This window comes from Necator americanus, chromosome X (assembly GCF_031761385.1).
Source record: "Necator americanus strain Aroian chromosome X, whole genome shotgun sequence".
NCBI classification, from domain to species: Eukaryota; Metazoa; Nematoda; class Chromadorea; order Rhabditida; family Ancylostomatidae; genus Necator; species Necator americanus.
The window spans coordinates 14,636,687-14,656,682 of record NC_087376.1 but is presented as its reverse complement, the minus strand read 5'-3'; the positions used below and the strand labels follow the sequence as shown (position 1 = coordinate 14,656,682).

Sequence of the window (19,996 nt, the reverse complement as noted above, 5' to 3'; positions counted from 1 at the left end):
CTGAAATCTACAACCCGAGCTGCTCGTTTTTCCTAGGGTTTCCGTAGCGTGTCAATTTCGTGATACGCTGCCTTTAATAGCACGTTTAGGTTGTTGTAGGATGGTTTGAACACGTGTGCTGATTCTGGCTAACTATTGCCTGAAAACGAAGCTTTGGAGTTGCGATTGCATGTGTCATCATTCCTTGGAATTAAAACAATTTGCCTGCAGTTTTTTTTTTTTTTGGGAGGATAAAAAGTTTGGGAAACACACAGCTGAGGTGATCAGTTCCTCATTTTAAGTGAGATGATAAAAATATACATGACAACCGAACAATGTTGAACAGTAAAACGCAAGTAGCGATAAGTTATAGGAGAGCTTAACAAAACATTTTGCCTGATACTAAAAAAATAATGGTACAGAAGGAAAACCACTGCGTTATTACTCTGTAATTTTTGCTTGTTTCATCAGTATGGTGAAAAATCGAGGAAACCGGGTTGCTTATTCATTTTCAAAATGCTTGACCTTTCTATTAGGGCGCCACACTTCAGTACCAATACTATCTCTGCTCTTACTGTCGTGCATTGGCGGAAATAAGTATGCTATTTCAGGTTCCCAAACCACTTGAATCGAACACAAAGTTCGAGCATTCATGATGTTGATCTCATGCTAGTGTCCAGTTTTTAGGGTGCTTGAATAGTCGTGCTGTTTTTTTGCCTTACAATTTTATGGTAAGGATTAAGGATAAAGTTTCTGACGTTTATCAGTCCGCTTAGAATGCGCCCCTACGTTCATTTCAATTCAGAATCGTTTGAGGTTCACGAACGTGTAACTGACCTATACAATGACTTGCGGTGGCTAGCCGATGTGTTAAGTCAGTGTTTTTATCCTCCCAGACAAGGCTGGTACCAATTTATAGACCCCGGAGGGATGAAAGGCTTGGTGAGCACTAGGGATTCGAACCTCCGATCGATGCAAGAAGCGGAACTTCTAACCGCTACACTAAACCCGCTCCAATTTTATGGTAACTGGAACAAACCTTTTATGGTAACTGAAAACGACCCGTGATATTACATACAAAGTAGTATCCAACTACTTCCTATCTTTCGCGTTTTTTTTTTTTTGGATATAAGTGCAAGGTCATATCGTAGTCACAAGAACAACTTTGCTAATGAAACCTTCACTGCTTAACGTTACCGACGATAATCATTGAATCTCAAACATCTCATAGACAACATCTCGCTAAACTCGGCAAGGATATTATTCTCCACGTCAACACTATCCCGTATGGCAGCTCATTACACTCAACACCAACTTCGTTCTTGAACTCGATCTTGGTGGCAAAACGCAGGCAGCAACATCCTTTCTTTCACCCATCTGGAGTGTCGAGACAAATCTATCCTCTATCTCCAGTGATTATTCAGTGCAAATCGACTTCCGTATTCTTGCAGCAATTTGCAGAGATTGAACGCTTCGCATTGTTTCTTATCCTCAGTTAATGTAGAATTTGCTTTTTAAACTTCATAATCATTGCCCCACGGATCTCCCTTACTAGAGGGATCACAACCGGTTAGTCGCGAGGCTACGTGGTGCGTCCCCGGGTGGCGGATAGGGGGGGACCAAAAGCGACCTCCCCAGAGACGTGGGTGGATGGACTCCCTGTTTCTGCTGAGCCAGGACTGACTCATGACGTCCTTGTATCCTGCGCGTCAGTCCAGCCAAAAGTCTGCAATCAAGTGACTGGGAGGTGCAAGGGAGGCGGTTTGGAGTCGCCTCCAACAAATAAGATCCACATGTCCGCTCCGGGAGAACGCAAATTCTCCCAAAAACTCATGGGACTAGAGGCTTGCAACCTGCCTATGGGTTTAAATTTTTTTTTGCATGTCACAGTAATAGAAAAGAGTCCTGATTCCGGAGGAAAGCCTGGTACGGTAGCGCCAGGAAGGACGGGGTTGCAGGAGTCATATAGGCTACCGAAACGGAAAAGGATTAGGATGACGATCTGTACTTATAACGCACGTACGCTTGCACCGGAAGCAGCAAACGAAGATCTGATGATGCAAGCAAAGAAGATCAAGTACGACTGATCAAGTAGATCGGGTTGACCGAGACGAGACGAAGTCACCCTCTCAACGCCGTATATGAAACTGGAGAAGAACTGTTCTTAGGAACATGCGACAGTAGAGGTGTTGGTGGAGTTGGCGTCCTCGTCAACACGAGTATGGCAAAGAACATCGACCTTTTTGAACAACTTACGACCCGAATCGGACGTCTGCGGATGAGAAGATGTGGCCCAACACCAGTTTTGACTATCTTCGTCGCTTACGCTCCAACATCAAGCTATGAAGAAGAAGAAGTCTTCGAAGCTTTCTATATGGACCTGGAGAAGTTCTACCAAGAAGATCATGCATTCTACAAGGTCATAATTGACGATTTCAACGCCAAGATTGGCTCAAGAAGAACGTCTGAGGAACTTCACATCGGGACCCACGGCCTACAATGGAATGAACAAGGGGAGAGGCTCTTCGAGTCAATCATGACGACTAAGACCGTCCATGGGAACTCGCAATTCCAGAAGCCCTCTTCTATATGCTGGACGTGGGAGTCACCCGGTGGAGGGTACCGTAATGAAATAGACTACATCATTGTCAATAAAAGGTTCTGCCTGACGGACGTCGCTGTTGTACCAAAGTTCTATACGGGATCGGACCATCGCCTCCTCCAAGGAAGATTTTCCTTCACAAAAAGAGAAGAGAAAGCCGCCAAGTTCAGAGAGCGAAATCCCAGAACTATCATCAACTGGGATCTCTTAGCTACGCTAGCCGGCTTTTGGGAAGACTCCGCAATGGACGAGGAATATGACTTGCTCGTTGAACACCTTCACGACTGCGCAAAGAAGGCTGAGAGTTTTAAAACCACCAAGAGATGCTTCTCTCTTGAAACTCTTGAGCTGTTACGCCAGCGTGGAGCAGCACGAGCCGCAGGGAACCAAGAACTCACGTCCGGGCTCGCAAGGCTTTGCAGAGAGGCGATAAAGGAAGACCTTAAAGGCAGCGTACCACGAATCTGAGGTGGTGCAGCTTTAAGGTGGAGTATTCGTATATGGGATGGGAGACTACGGAGAAGGAGGTGATTCCGTCCATTTCTTGCTAATTGCCGTAAAAAACTGCCCGGAAGATGCGGCGCCGCACAAGACTGGCGCGCTCCAATCGAACCTCTTGTACAAAATGGTGCGCCAAAACGAATGAAGCTGTATCTTCCGGGCCGTTTTTTTACAGCAATTAGGAAGAGATGGACGGAATCACCCTCCCTCCGTAGTCTCCCATCCCGTATACGAATACTCCACCTGAAATCTGCACCACCTCAGATTCGTGGGGTGATGCCTTTAAAGAGAGAAGAGCAGAAGTGCTGGCTGAAGCACTTTGCTCTGTTTCATTCTATAATGTAATGTTTGAACAACTGTCGGCGAACCGTGATAGACATTTCAGTTCCTCAACTTGGTAGTTCTCTTGGATTCTTCTTTTGAGTGCGATGTCGGAGTTAGCAAGTTTGCACAGATGATGGTAGATTTCAAGTGGCATAATTTTGAAAAAAGAAATCCGTGTTTTCACAGGCTTCTGTGGTTCTTACCAAACCTTCCTACATTCAAATCAGAAGGTTTTGCTGGTAAAAAAGAATGTCAGGAAATTTTTCAAATCGCATTGGATTTTTGAAGCTCGAAATCCCCTCTTTAGACCATCTCTTCATCTCTTTAGACCATCTCATCTCTTCTCTTTAGATCCATAATGCAAGCAATTATGGCGGCCTCAGAAGGGGTCTGCCTAACATCTCACGTGAGGTGGGCTCTTCTGAGGCGCCAGCATCTCTGATCTGATCGGTGACGCAGGAGTGGAATTGGCATCTTGTCTCCCACTTATGTGAACCGGGATACTCCTAGCATCACCCTTCCGATTGCGCATTCAGTGACGCTCAACGCATTTTCTTCTTGCTTGCGAAGTGCCAGATTGGTGAATCATAGGTCAAAGCAGGAGGTACTGTGGTGTTGAGGAGTTGAGCACGGAGCTGGGTGTTCCTGGACTTCTTCACCACATCCTCGATGCTCTTGTAAGCTCCCCAATTTGCTCTTCATTATGTTAATTTCCTGACCTAGATATACATAGCTGGAGCATTCGGATATATTCGTTCCGTTGAGCGTGAATGGGATATCGGAAATACATCCGTTCCAAATGAACACCGTCTTGGCTGGTGACCTATTATTCTACATGTTTCATCAAATTCGACCAGCATTTGTTTTGCCTGCTTGATGTTTGATGTTATCATCAACGAAACGAAGTTGGTGTAAATACCGGCCGTCAACTTTCACTTCCATGTTATTCCATTTCAGTCGTCGCATTGCGTTCCCGAGAGCGGCACTGAATATTTTAGGTAGGATTGTATCACCCTGACTAACCCCACTCTTCATGTCGACTGTGACCTTACTGTAGAATGGAGAAATTTTGGTCGTGTTCTTCATGGGTCTCCTTAGCTACATGGGGCCTAGCGTTATCGTGGATTAGGTGCACCGAAGCTCCTCTCGGCCGTTTTTCTCGGACGGCGGAAGTGAGCTTCTGGAGTTGACTAGCTTACATGGAAGCGGTGACGGTGTCGCCTTGTGGGAGCAGCTCATAAAAGAGCAAAGGGGGGGGGGGGGGGGGGGAGCTCCTCGAGGGAGCCGCACGGCACGGTGCGCGTTAGAGTTGTAGAGGTCCCGACTCTCATCTCCACTAAACTTCGAGATACTCCTTTGGATGCGGGCGAAATGGAGATTGACAGATGGATACCCGGGTGTCATCCGTCAAGATGTGAAGGATCCATCGAGCCAGCACTCTTCCATAACCGTAGCCTGAAGGCAACTGACAACTGTTGGATGGCTACACCCAAGTCTCGTCGCAAGAGTGCATGCGTCGATCTCCGGATCCTTTTTGACAACGTCGAGAATGGAGGAGTCTTCGACAGTGTGGAGGCGTCCCGACCGGGGCTTATCTTCGAAGTCGGTGTCTCCGCTTGCGAAGCGAGCGAACCAGCGCTTGACAGTCCTGATGGTAGTAGTGGCCTCGCCCAATCTGCGGACTGCTGCCGTTGCTCCAATGCAGCCACGCCATTCATAGAAGATGATAGCCCGAAGTTACTCCTGCATAATTGACATCGTAATTAAAGTTAAGGAAGATCCCCGACTATATATACCTATTGTGGAGAAGCTTCGAGAATGTTCTACAACTACAACATGGTGCAACATGGGTTCCACCCAAAGATGGAAAATTCTGGAAATTTCGAAGTGTGTGACAAGGCTTTCTGTCCAGCCTAACATATAAATATTCGATATGTACGTTTGTTTATATGCGTATATTACATTGTATTATATTTATGCATAGTATATTATATATATAACATGTGTAATGAATAATATAATATATACAAGTATAAGTTATTTCATAGTGTAAAAAAGTAAGTAGCCGACCTAATGGGGTACTATTATGACCTCGTCCTCACACATCGAATGATGCCATTGGCCAATGGCAAGAATTAAAATGTGATAATACATAAGGGGAGAGGGGGGATTTAGTGAATAATGAGGAGCTTTGTAGCACAGTCGGTAAGAGGTTCCAGTCCGCTCTAGTGCAAACCAAGCCTTTCATCCCTCCTGGATCGATAAAGTGATACCAGACTTGTCTGGAAAGTTAAAAACAGTGAATTGGCATATCGTGTTCCCCCGCAAGTCATTGTCAGGCTGAGTGCGCGTTCATAAAGCTTGAACGAAGTCTGAGGTGAAGTAGAACGCGTAGGCGTAGGGATCATGATTAACTTCATGCACTGCACTTTATCCTTTAATATATAACTCCTTCCTTTAATATATAATAGATAATAAAGTTATCTATTATATATTGACGGAAGGAGTCATATACTCCTTCCCTTAATATATAGTAGATAACTTTATTATCTATCATATAAAAAGAACGAAATCTCAGGTTTTTTTTTTCTCGAATTACTCATTAACCTTCTCGTTAAAAACAGGCCCACCGCGAGGTGGGGACAATACGTATACAGAAATTGAAGTTGACCAATTCAATGCATTGGTTTCGAAAATACTAATTGTTGCGGTTGGGGCGTTTCATCCCTACCTCTAAGTAATGATAGAGGAACACCTTGTCCCTTGATTCTCTTCACTGTTCACAAGGTAGCCAGCTAATGTTTATCCTTACTACACAAATAAAATTAGAGCATTAAATGGGTAAGTATAGTATGTAGTAGTAGTTAAGTAAATATAAGTAATAATCATGCGCAACCTCGCCCACTTGCCTGTTCTGTCGTCTTGTCTGATGCACCACTATCAATTCGAGCGGTCCTGGAGCACTGCGTTTGTGCAGCTACTCCTACACAAATCGCTCTGCAACTCACGTCTTCTCAACTGCTTAGGCTTGGATACTCCCGCTGAGATTCAAAGGGAGCTCTGAGTACTGTCGACGACCTCTCACTCACTAGTTGTTTGTTCGACCGTCCCCACTTCTGGAAAATACGCTCGGAGACACTATCGTCTCGTTCGCACTGTACTAGTGACATTGCCCTTGCCCTCATGTCGAGCGGCTCTCCGCTAGGAGGTGTCGTACTGAACTAACGAACCAACTGACAAACTGCTGACTGTGAGCGAACTCCTTATATAGAAGGATTTCCCGCGTGATATCACGTGGCTAGCGCGCACATGATTGCTCAGTACAATTCGAATTGAAACTTACGAAATCGAAAGAGCAACATTATGAAACGACTACCTGCAGTAGCAGCATGCAACAAATACATACTATATAAACCACTACAGAGTACTGACATAATTATTTTAGATTAAGCAAGCAAGTTTAATTTTGGTACGGATCTTAGCGGTAAGTAGCTCGCAAAATTGGCTAGAAAACTGAATTTGATAGGAATAAAAAGGATAAACTTGCCACAAATTATGTTGCAAAATTAAAAAAAAATTATGGGCACAGTCTCCATGAAATGTGCTCTCAACATTTCGGTGTCCAAGCTGTTGCATCATATGCTCCCACAAAATTCACTAACAATACCTTTATGTGCCTTATTCTCCCTGTCTTGAACAGTCTCCAGATCTGTTTCCGGTTTTGCTGGATTGTAATCATAAAATGGGGCTAACTAAGGAATGAAGACTAGGATTAGAATCCTTTAGTTCAAATACAGCGGTATAGTTGTTCAATGAAATTAAGAGATAATTTTAAAGTGTTGGATCCCTTCAAAAGCGGCTGTTAAGTTGGGTTCCACCTAGATCTTTGTAGAAGTCCTTTTTTAGCCTTAGCCTGATATTAAGTAGGACAACATCATCGTGTATCCCCTTTAGTTTTTTTTTTCTTAATCAGTCAAATCCATTCCTTTTTTGATTTATTCAGCCAGTAGAATAATGAATTTACGTTCGTTATTGGAGCTCGATCCACGTATTAAGAGCTGTAGTGGGGGCAATAGTACCTTAGCTCGGGAACTTAGCACATATTGTTAATAGTATCAAAAGTTCCTCAGATCTGTGTATTTACTTTTATTGTACATTATTTAACGGGGCATCACATTACTTGTCGTTTGATGTGCCACCAACTCACTCCAAATGAAGGTTCTTCTGTTCATGTTTGCACTTCACACTTTCGTTTAGTTGAAGTTCAGTTGCAGCTGAACTAACAGCGAAGGTCATCGCCCTACCGATTCATAGTAGACGTTCGTCCTAGTTCGAGTGCCAAGAATCTACAAATAACAATACAGTTATGTACACTCAGGTCAAAATAACCTGAAGCCTCATTTTTTTTCGGAAATAGCCGCCGAACCTCTACCATGCTTCATTATCCATTATTCTCGTAACGCATTGTTACAAATATATTGGCGTGACACAATATCGTAGTTATGTATATCATTGTGTAAGAAGCAGCGTATCAATTGTCCTCAGTGTATTCCTGTTGGTGCACTATATAAGGGGCAGTATGCCAGATGACCGAAGTAGTGTGCGTATTCGTGCTAGTGTCTGCCACTATTCCATTGTTATTCGGACCAAAGGTCCTACCACTGATAACGTGTTCCACTGAACCACCTTCCACAAAAGGCACTACACTCATTTATGTAAACAGTTGCGCTTGAGCTAGAACCCCCGCAGGCTCCAATTTAACTGCAGAGATAAGAAGGGGTCCTACCGCGCCACTTCAAGTGCAACTGCATACACAATTGCACCGTACATTAGGTCATTTTGACCCAACTCTACGTGTTTGAACCCCCTTCCTACGATATCATGACGAACGTGCCCAATAGCTTAACCTAGCTCTGCAGATCTCTGTCTTTATATACTTATGACTCTATTTTTGTTTTCAGGTTGAATTCCCTGTACCAGAACAGTTCAAGAGTACTTTTGATGGAAAAAAACTCGTCACGTGCGTATCGGACATAATTTGATAATATGCCAATTACTATTTTCTCTTTAGCTTCATTTGTTTAGCCTTTTGTGTGTGTGAAACGTACTGAACTTCTTTTTGTAGTATTTTTGTTGTTGGTGCCTTCATCTATTTATGCTTGATATGATGAATTTAGCACAAGCGTATAGAATTGACACAGTATCTGCAGAGACTTTTGGCGTCACATATGTTGCTTGTTGCAGATTACACACATTGCACAAACACGAGACATACCAAAATAATGTTTTTGGTTTTGAATTTCACGTCTTTTCGATCTGATGTCTAATAGGTGAGTTTTCTTTCTTGTTATTGTTTTGGTTTGGGTAAAGCGCAACAGGCGCAAAGAAGTCCATAGAACACGTTAACCGTTCTCGTCGTTAAACCATTCCATTTGCATAATGGGTGCTTCTAACACCCTGACTCTTCGTGACTTCAGTCAGATTATTGATTACCACTCGGCCGGAGCTTGCATCGAAGTCGAAGGAGGAATTCGGCGAATGGCTTGGTGATGGTGAAAGTCCCGAAGCACGCGAATGTGCTCCGCCTTCATAAAGGCTAACCCAACGACACTTTAGGGCCACAAACTTGCGAATACAAATCGAAAATGTGTGAATAAAAGTTGCTGCATGCATGCTTAGTGATCGTGGATTGCTATAGAATTCATTCTCCGTTCTTTTTTTTTTTCCTTTGGAAGTAACACATGATATGACTTAGTTATTTATTTCTCGTAAACTTGTTCGGAGTAAAACATTGTTGGGGGTGGCCACTCAGTGGCGCCCTTATTTCTGGAAGTAAACAACTAAATTAGTCGGGGCCCTAAGACCTAAACATTAGTCTTAGAGGATCTATTACATGTAAGCTAAAGTTACTAAGAGAAAAAAAAGTAAGACAGATTGTCCAGAAATAAGGGTGTCACTGAATGCCTCCACAACTACACTTTCCCCTTTGTTTGGAAAATTTGGTAAAGTGAAGACAGAGTAGTTTCAGCTCTGTCTTCCTTTTTCTTAGTAACTTTAACGTATGTGTCGTGGATCCTCTAAGACTAATGCTCAGGCCTTAGGGGCCTGATTGATTTGATTTTTTACTTCGAGAAGTAAGAGCACCACTGAGTGCCCCCCACCAACTACACTTCATCCTAAAAAGAGAAAAAAAAACTGATAAAGGGAATGAGAAAAAATGTAGACGCAACAAAAACAACCTAGTCGAAATAAAAAGAATAAGGAAATTCAAAGGGAGCTCTTCAAATGTGAAAGTGCACAACAACATATTTGACGCCAAAAGGATATTGTGTCATTTTCGCGACAGTGCGAATTCTAGAATCCGCCGAATTTAGCTCGTATAGTTCTGTATCGTTATGTCGCACCAGCACAAATTTAACCCATGGCTTTAACAAGTAGTCTTCATTTACCACGTTTCTTAATTTTCAGTGTTGTCTTTTTTTTTTACTGGTTCCGTGGCGTAAAACAATGGCTCTGAATTATTTCAGGTGTTGTGTTAAGTCGTCCCATTTTCAGAAGATACGTCTTCATCGTAGTTTTGAATAAGTGCATTTTATAGTGGATTAAGACTTAATTAATTATATTTATTTGTTTTTTTGATATGCTTTAGCGGAAGCTTATAGCTGCATACTGCTTATTTATAAGATGCACGAAGATGCTGGATGCCATTTACGTATACAATTTATCTTTTTTTTTATCTGCATTCCTTTTTCCAGTGATTTTATTTCACAAAATTGTATTACCGTCATCATTTTTAGTTCCTGCCTTTCTAAACCATCTGACACTTGACTTCATTGCTCATTACATAGATGGGTTCGGTGAGCATGATATGAGAGAACTAAAGTCCGGAATACAGAAGTGCCCAGCAGTTGTATTGGCGCCCTAGCCGATCAGCTCTTTCAATCATCGTTGACGCGTTGAGACTTAGCAAGGGATCTTATTGTAGGACTTGCTCCTTCACCGATGTAGACACATAGCGACAGTACTTTTTTGCTAAGAATTTTCGCCTTTCATCTGCACAAAGGCGAAAATGAAGTCGCAGTCGGTTCTTTGGGAGCGATTTATACGACTTGTGTGCTTTTTTCAAACTCGTGTTGGATAAGGATCCATCTGGCGCTTTTTCTCCAAATGTAATGTCACTTCTATATTTTCAATCCCATGAAATGCTGCCGGCAGCGTTCCAAGAAGGAGTTTAGAAGTTCTTAGCACTCCTGTGGAACTTCCAAATACTTCACAGACCTCTGCAGTAATCGTCCATAGTAACAGCCAATAACAGTGGCAAACAGAGGCTACCCATCAACTATTTTCTATGACGTCCCTATTATCTGCTAGTGGGGAAATATGGACTCGCCGTAAAGGCTTTGCAATTACAACACAAGAAGGGTGCCCTCAAATGCCGACCTAAATGCTTTTATTGGAGCTGCATCAAATCCCACGCGATTTCTTCGCAGAAGACGCAATATGCACAATTGAATGACGTCACATTCGTCACTTGTGCAGAAAACGTGCAGTGAGGAGACGCAGGAGATGTTCGTTATGCACCCATTCGTCGTCCAATTCGTCGATCCTAACTAACCTGTCACCTTCTGTCATCGTTCGCCACTGGCATCTAAACTTACACCCGGCTGCGGGAGGCTCCGCCCCTTGGACCAATTCGCCGCGAAATTCAAAATGGTACACCGAGTAACTACTTTCTTTGTTGCTTCAGAGGAATAAGCTTAGAGAAAGGTGAAAAATAAGTGCCTTACGCTGTTTCACGTACTCTTGCCTCAGAAGAAACGAGGAGAATATCACAATAAACTTTAATCCAAGAAAGAAAGGAAGTATGATCTCCGAATTTCAAGCTAAGTAAGGAATGAAATTGGAACTTGGGCTTCCTTATCATACAGCTAACCGCGGTCACTTCAGGTAACTCTATAGTTAACATTTTTTGCTCTTTCTCTCTCCAGTTTTCTTCTCGTTTTTCCATTTGCTCTTGCATTGTTTTCCTTATTTAAATTGTATTTTCATTTCCTTTCATCTTTGGATCATCTCTGTCCTACTTGTCTTGTTTCTCCGTTCTACTTCTACCGTCTCACTGTCTTATTGCTTTGTCTTATTTCCTTGTCTTGATTACGATTATTTTGTCTTGTTTCTCTGCCTTTTAAAGTTGTATTTTTGTGGCTTTTCTTGGTTTTATGCCTACTTTATTCTTTTGTCTCCCCTGAAAGGCTTATGGTTCCAACTTTCTTTTAAATTCATGTAGCATGTCCTATATGGTACCTTGTACCACTCGTTTACTTCATTCATGTTTGTTTCATTTTCGTTTGTCTCACTGTTCTTACATCCATTCTTGTTTTTGTTTCTGCTTTTCACTCTTTCTTTTTAACGTTACTCTCCTTTTTTTATTCTGTCTTTACTTCCCAACATGTAATTCTGCTGTTTTCTTTGCTCCTAGCTAGCGAATGCGTACTGCATGATAATCGACACTTAAATCACGATAATATATGGCAAGAACATCGACGGTAAAGGAACACAATTTGCATAGAAAAAAGTAGTGGAGGTTTCTCAAGTGAAAGTAAAGGCGCTTTTCCAGTATCTTCTAACTAGAGGAAGTACTTTTTTTTTACAAAACATCCTGGATGATACAGCTCCAACACTGGTACGAGGTAATGAAAAAAGTAAAGAAGAAAAAAAAAAAGAAATCCAGTGCGGTCTATGACGAATCCTACGTGTCGTTTTCAGACTTTATTTGAAGTTTTAACTTGTAAATATTTTCAATCGACCCTGTTTTTGGTGTCTTTGGACTTGCTTTCAAAATTTTTTCTTTGGAAGAACAGTTTTCTGCTACTATTCAACCAATTTTGGAAACAGAGAGGGAAATCAAACACTCTTCATATTCAAAGTAAGGATTAACGCTATTTATAGGAAGTAAACGTGCGAAATTTGCCGACAATGAATACTTTTCTCAACACTGAATCCTAAAGTTTCACTTGATATCCGTTTTTCGCCTGTGCGGAAGTATGACTACTCATTTGTGTCTCCGGATTTTATCAGTTTCCAACCTCAAACCTCTGACAAACAAATCAAAGCTATTGAAGCACTTCGGCACTGGTGATGCCATTATGTAGTGGGAAAAATTGACAAAAAAGTGAAGAAGCGTCATTTCTCCTCTTCTTACTAAAGCTAAAACAGTAGAGGAGTTAGAAGCGTATGTCCAGGTACAGTGTCAGTACTTGATACTATGGGAATCAAATGAAAACGGCAGGGAAGTTGATTATATTGGAAGCAGTCCGCCTGTAAAAAAAAAAACAAATAGAATGAAAAGAAAACAAATCAAGTAAAACAGGGATGTAATAGACGAGAAAGAGAATGAAAACTCAAATAAGCAAAAGAGGAAGAAGTTACTCGGTGTACAGTTTTGAATTTCGCGGCGCGTTAGGTCCAACGGGCGGAGCCTCCTGCAGCCGGGTGTAAGTCTAGATACGAGTATCGTTCGCCTCCGTCATCTGCACTAGAAATCCGTAACCGTCATCAATTGTTACTCACCAACTTCAGCTGCTGATGAATCAGATGTGGAAGCATTTTAAGAGGACCTGGAACTGATTAGCAACAACAACAACAGTCTTCTTAAAGGTTCGTTGTCGGGAAATTTTACTACTATTAGTAAGTGTGGATTCCCCGTTTTGAAATCCACATTGGTTTTATCTAATGATAGAATGACTAACGAGATGGTAAGCGATCTTCTTCACAGTTTTTCCGAATACCATTGCAAAAATAGGTAATACTAATATATCTAAAGTTGTTTGATTGATTACTTGAAGACTTTCCGGAATAGGAGTGACCAAGAAGTGTTTCCATTATAAGGGAATTTTATTTTGGGAAGATGAGATTAAGGAAAAAGATGAGGGGTCCTACAATTTCAGAAACAATATTTTTCATTGGAATAAATGGAATTTTTTCGGGTGTGCGCGAGTAGAAACTGGGCCATTTGGAAAGTAATTCAAAATTATTTTATTTTGTTTTAGTTTATTTTGGTTATACCAAGTACTGTCTTACATGTGAGGAGACAATTTTTCGGAATTTATAGTAGGGTCAAAACGACATGAAACACGTACGCAATTGCGTACGCGGCTTCTTTCGAGGCGCTTCGGTGGAGCGTAGTGGCTAGGAGCGTGGTGAAATCCTTGCTGGCACCACCAATCGCTGCAGTTCGCGACGGTCCCAACTCGGTTTCAATTGCTGCCTCAGCCGCGCCGTTTGGAGCGCGTACGCAAATGCACCGCAACTACACTTGTGTTTCATGTCGTATTGACCCGACTATATGCGACATGAGGTAGGATCAAATGAATAGGAATGAGGAGACGCGTCGGCAAGTAGTTCAGCTTTCTCAAAATCAGTGTTAATTCTTAGTACTTTCTTTTTGTCTTGGAAATTCAAGTTCTTTTGTTTTGAATACATTCGAGAATTAGGGTGATTAGAGGAAACTTGTTTGTCACCTTAATGAATCATTTCCCTTTCAATTGAACGATTGTACTTCAGAAGTTTTCTCGAAAATTTCCCAGGTGACCTCCTAAAGCATATCTATAGTCGGATCAGAACGACATGAAGCACGGTGCATTTACGTACGCGCTCGAAACGGCGCTGTAGAGGCAGCAGTTGGAACCGAGGTGGGACCATCGCAAACTGCAGCGATGGGTGGTGCCTCCGAGGGTTTCAGTACGCTCTTTACCGCTACGCTCCACCGCACAGCCTCGAGAGAAGCCGCTTACGCAATTGCACTGTGTTTCTTGTCGTTTTGACCCTACCATAGGAAACGTGGTCTTCATATTTCACGGTTTTCTTTTCCAAGCAAAGAAACAGGTGATACAACTAATTAATGAATAGTAGACATTAGCCATTTGTATAGGTTCACTTCTTTTCTTCAGTTATGTTCATAGAATGACCCGGCGGAGATGGCTCAGCGAAATGCATTACAGTCGAAAAGTACCTGTTCCAGTAGGACAGTCATTAAGTAGGGTAACTGATCAAGTAACAAGATCGTGAAATGCGACTGACTATGAAATAGAACCAAATAATGGCGATCTGCAGAAATTCCGATAGGTCCGAAGATAATTCGGGTACTACGAGTGAACTATATGAGCGCAACAACAGACACGACCTCTCACAACACAATGAGATGAATTATGATATTATGAAAAGATTGTGTGTGTAGAGTGCGGAGACTCTTGGGATCTTGGCCCGTATCGTTATTACCACTGACGACCGCGCAGTACCAAAGAAGACGAAGTTATATTAATACATACATTAATATCAAGCAAGAATTACTACAAGCTGGCCACGTCCATAACTTCTTGAGTTGCAGTGAGGCAACGATAAGTGACCAAATCACTAAGATGATATGGTGGCAGGTGCAAGGGTGAGGACGTTAGGAAGACAGGAGTCGCCCAACGCTTTACGGCAACGGCAAGACCAATGTCGCACAAGGCAACTTTTGACTCACCCACAATCACAATCCCGCTAAACAACTAACATAAATGATCATGATTGAGAAAATGTTCAAACTTAAAAGCTTCGAGACATCGTTCATTGCACAGAACCTCAGAAAGATTGGGTAAAGTCCAGCAGTGATCTGAAGAAGACTAAAATGGTGTCATTCGACAATTGTTATACATTTTCACTGAAGGAGAGTACAACTGACGACGATTCCTCACTGTCAGCCAAAAACCCCCTAACTTTGCAATGGATCGCTGAGAAAGTATCTTCTTATCATGCATCTTTTGCAGGAATATGTTTGCAGCATTCTTGTATTCAGATGCCCTATTAGTACGACTCTTAGGGTAGTCTTCGACCGCTGATTAAAGATGCGAATGGAGTTACCATTTGGCGGTGTCATTTACTGGAACGAATCTTCCTCTAGTAGGATACACATGGTCATTGCGATTCACACAGGCAAAATTGTAATGAGATGTGACATACCGGCAGCACTTATTCAAATCCGTTCTCCTCAGAACTGGAAGAAATTATGTACGGATTCCTGTAGATAGAATTTCCTCGAGAACCACTCCCCAAAGCCTTTGGCATAACTTGCACTAGGTACTATGCGTTTACATCGTGACTTGTTTGTTTTCAATACGTGACGAAAGCATAAGAACTGATTAGTATTTTTCTGTAGACAGCGTACCTCTCGACAAAGTGTTGCAAATGTATTGAGATTCCAAGACAAAATTGTGATGAACATAAGAGAATTTGTTTTCAATCCCGACCTAGTAAATTGAGGTTATCAGAAAAGGACAGAAAAATAGCTCTCTTGAATAGCTTCATACGCCCAAAGAATACAGAAGTACAAATCCAGCTTTGAAATTAGGGTTACTTACGGCTACATTTCCAGAACGTTAGCTCGAAAATCGCTGAATCGCTATTTCCACGCAAAAAATTCTAGAGTGAGTCACAAGGAATAATGCCTTTCAATTATGTGGGAACTCGCAGAATATCTCGGATGGTGCTGCTGAATCGAAAGCCCAAAGGATCCGAGTTGTTCGCCATTGTGATTCCCTAGTCAGCGGTTACTAAGAAGCTTCTCCAATCTATGGTGAGGATTTGGTTTGGAGTTTGTTTGGACTTAGAGTTTTGTCTGTGTAGTTGTGGAGAGATTTGATCGCTGAAATCATGGATCACCCATTTCATTTTGAGGAAAGCGACTTGCCGAATCTTCTGCCATCAGAATCACCTAACAACCTCGTGTACACCTCATCAGAAATAGATACAACAGCTTATTATACCGTAGTACATCGAAATTCGAACCGAGTTCCGTTTGTCCCACTCATTGACAGTGACGTCATGGTCCGTCGTTATGCTTTCGTCCATGGCAATCAAAATACTTTTTTTTTCGAAAGTGAAGGGGGTAATTTCGCCAACCGTTTAAAAGTGGAGTTCCCTTTCTCAACCGTTCAAAAGTGAGTACTGGACCAGAGCACTGGCTCCGACTATCGCATCTATGCTTATGTATCACTGTAGCTGTATGTAGGCTCACGAATCAAATGCAAAGCCAAGGTTGGTGATTGGAAAAACCAACTCGCTGCAAAGAAAAACGAGTAAACTGCTTCGAGACTGTATCGTGCGAGTCTTCATGCCGTGTTATAGGTGTATCATCATGCAAATGTGTTTTTGATCTCCCTTCACCATTTTACCAGAAGAATGTACATTTTCATTTTTGACTGTTTTTTTATTATAGTGTCATGAGGCGACGCTGGCGCCATCGGCATACTTCGCGACTTCGTTTTCTGGTGTCACATCAGTGCAAAATATTACTCGATTCTCTACAATCGCAGCTAAAAGAGATGGCGAGCGATTCCAAAAATGGACTACTTTTTATCTTGGAGGGTCTAGCAGGTCTTCTCGGTGGAAGGACAGTTTTGGAAGCTGCCCGCTGGCAGCAAGGAAGAATTGTTCGTGATGTTGAGGCCGAATCAAATACAAGAAGGAAAAAAAAGAAGCCCAACAAGACGCCTTTTCTAGTGAAGGTTGTTGCTTATGTTTTGAAGAAAATATTTTCTTGTTGTAGTTAAAGGCATTACACCACGAATCTGAGGTGGGAGGGATTTCAGGTGGAGTATTACTGTACATGTTCGTAGATTATGGAGAGAAGAGTGATTTCGTCCATTTCTTCTTAATTGCCGTAAAAAGTGGCCCGGAAGATAGGGCTTCGAACGTTCTGGCGCGCTATTTTCCACAACAAGTTCGATTGGAGCGCACCAGCCTTATGCACGCGCCACATCTTCCGGGTCGTTTTTTACGGCAATTAGGAAGAAATGGACGGAGTCACCCTCCCCCCTCTCCATAATCTAATATTTCGTATACGAATATTCCATCTGAAATCCGTACCACCTCAGATTCGTGGGATAATGCCTTAAAAAAAGAGTTATAGTCGAGACCTGAAACCTAGTACAGTTGCGCAAATGGCTGCGCTCGAAATGGCTCAGTGAAACGAGCGATCGCGATCGAGGTCAGACGCTTGCCATCGCTGTTGTTTTCCCCAGTTCAAGTGAAACTAGCGTTGATCACAGTTCAATCGCAACCGCTTTCTCCACCGGGCCGATTCGAGAGCAGCCGTTTGCGCAACCACTGCAGAATCATTATGGTACGTGGATCTCTAAAGTAAACTGATAACATAGTTGAAGATAACCGCTTCGAATTAGAATAAATAAGTATGAAAACACTCAAAAGCAGATTTGGCATAAGTCCTCGAAGTTGGAATCTGTCTACCAGTAGTTAAGAGTGGGGTCGTAATCGGCGAGTGCCATACTGAAAAGGCGCGACCTCTTCTCCATATATCCAGAAAAAAGTGATAGGTTCACAAGATGAATCAACACGCTGGATACAGTGAGGACGTTCTAGCTTAAACCACCTTGATAGCTTCGCCGCTTAGTTCAGTATGATGAAGGATAGATGAGAGGGACGGCGAGCGACGCGGAAAAGATACTGCATATTTTTTCTGTAGCACGCGAACTCTCTTTTTCGTGTTGTACGGCAAATACAATGCGTCAAGCTGGCTTCTTTCATATTTGTTCTCGCTTTTGTCAAAAACGGTGTGAGCAGCTTTTATCGTGTTAGACGCGTTCTCGCGAACCTTTTGACTTTTTGCACTGCAAGAAATGTGCCTCCTACAGACCACCGATCATTCTTTTATCTGGATTTTTGCAGCTTGTACCTACTGGTAAAGAGATTCCAATCTCAAAAAAATTCGGTACCGCCTTAGTCCAACCAAAGCTTCCTTCCCTCCGGCTTTAAAAAATTGGTACTTAACTTATATGGGAGAACAAAAACTACTACTACTTGATACATCCAGGTCTTCCGCAAGTCATCGTGTAGATCGCATATGCGTTCATGGATCTCAAACGTCTGTATTGAAGTCCTACGCGTTGGCGCATCTCGAAGATTGATCAACGTCAACCAGTTTTTCCTTTACTCTTTTGAGGAAAACGTAGGTAGTACATTACAGCTATTGTTGATGCTTATTGAAACTGACGCTTCTACATACTCACTTCTGTCAGAGCCTAGAAGCAAGTTCCGTAAGCGGTGAAAGCTCTGAATTTTTGAACTCATCCAGATTTTCTTTTTACACGAATGGAAAGTGGAGGTCTCCCACAAACTTCTCCGCACATTAAGTGACATGTGATACGCAGAGCACTCTTGATGTCTTACAATCACATACTCTACCATATACAAAAATCTGCGTGTGTAACAATTTTTGTAACCATTAAGTCAGACTTAATTTGTATCGATTGTCCCACCGAGTTTCGAAATGGCGCTAGCATACGTAGTCTACAGAAGTTAACAAGCTTAGTGGTGTTTTTTTCAAATGACATCCTTTTCTTCCAGGAGGTCAGAGAAACAGGTCTCTCTCTCTGGAAATATATTTGGGTCACAAATGATGAACAGACAGTTGCGCAAGCAGTTGCACTCGAAGCGACGCGGTGGAGCGTGACGGTTAAGATTGTGTGAGGACCCTCGCTGCCGCCACCGACCTCTGCAGCTCGCCATGGTCCCACTTCGATTCCAACTGCTGCGCTCCACTGCACCGCTCCGAGCGCAGCTGCTTGCGCAACTGTCTGTTCATCATTTCGTTTTGACCCAACTGTAAATTAGGGCACAAAAAAGCTTCTAACTTACTGGACAACGATAATCTTCATGTCCATTGCTTTTAAAGGATGGAATGTTCCGTTCTTAACAAAATTCTTCATATACCTTATTTGAAGCTGTTGGCTGCATCTTTCTCTCATGTTTCACACGAGGATTTCTGGAACGGCAACAATTTTAAGATTACGTCACATCACAAATCCCAATGGATGTGTCTAATTCGCCAAAACAATTTAGTAGCTCGTGAGTTATATCCTAACCGGTGATGCAGCGATTAGCGGTACGTAAGCAGAGTCAACTACTTGGATAGCAACGAAGGTGGATATCTTTAGGATAGGTACCATCGCTAAAAGCTCTGCCGAGGCATGATCGGGGCATACTTGGAAATCCGCCGGAACCCCTTTGCACGCACTCTCCGTACATGACTGACATGTGTCTTCTCAAGGTCGACTAAGCCTTTCATCCATGGTCGATAAAGTATCAGACTCGTTTGGGATGACAAGATCGTTACATAGTTCTGACACACTTTCGCAAACCTCCATGAAGTTCATTTCTCTAGATTGACGTCGATCGTGTTCATCTCAGAAGGCTAATGAATGTCAAGCACTCAAACCTTTATCTTTTGAGGTACCCTGATGAAGCTGGCCGGCAATTAAATAGTGGAAAATAAGGAAGTAAGGAAGCGCCAAAGGAAATAGGGAAGTGGACGCTAATATGAGAGCAATACATACTCACAAATGTTTAACAATCAAATCACTGGAGAATTTCAGGAATTATTCAAATAATTTCGAAATGTTTGGAAACTTTCTGATATTTAACATACCAACATTGTACATTATATTCCTAATCTTACTTTCTATAGCCAGAGCTTTAACTCCTTCATGATTGTGCACCCGACAGGGACTTGCAAGAATGTTACTGGAAAATAATGTA

General features: G+C 42.3%; 4 protein-coding genes across 4 annotated transcripts; all 4 read left to right on the top strand.

The window, feature by feature from the left end:
- Positions 1-1,772: 1,772 nt before the first annotated feature.
- On the top strand, positions 1,773-2,066 carry RB195_023127 (uncharacterized protein; the record flags this gene model as incomplete). Its single annotated transcript, XM_064210456.1, has 1 exon — positions 1,773-2,066. One exon carries the CDS (start codon positions 1,773-1,775, stop codon positions 2,064-2,066), a length of 294 nt encoding a protein of 97 aa, XP_064066337.1.
- Positions 2,067-2,200: 134 nt separating this feature from the next.
- RB195_023126 (uncharacterized protein) lies at positions 2,201-3,049 on the top strand (the record flags this gene model as incomplete). The annotated part of the gene is made up of 1 exon (XM_064210455.1): positions 2,201-3,049. The coding sequence occupies one exon, from the start codon at positions 2,201-2,203 to the stop codon at positions 3,047-3,049; it is 849 nt and encodes a 282-aa protein (XP_064066336.1).
- Positions 3,050-4,777: 1,728 nt separating this feature from the next.
- Positions 4,778-5,161, top strand: RB195_023125 (uncharacterized protein; the record flags this gene model as incomplete). The annotated part of the gene is made up of 1 exon (XM_064210454.1): positions 4,778-5,161. The coding sequence occupies one exon, from the start codon at positions 4,778-4,780 to the stop codon at positions 5,159-5,161; it is 384 nt and encodes a 127-aa protein (XP_064066335.1).
- An 11,501-nt stretch (positions 5,162-16,662) lies between these two features.
- RB195_023124 (uncharacterized protein) lies at positions 16,663-18,928 on the top strand (the record flags this gene model as incomplete). The annotated part of the gene is made up of 3 exons (XM_064210453.1): positions 16,663-16,947; positions 18,273-18,407; positions 18,806-18,928. The coding sequence occupies 3 exons, from the start codon at positions 16,663-16,665 to the stop codon at positions 18,926-18,928; spliced, it is 543 nt and encodes a 180-aa protein (XP_064066334.1).
- Between the last annotated feature and the right edge of the window lie 1,068 nt (positions 18,929-19,996).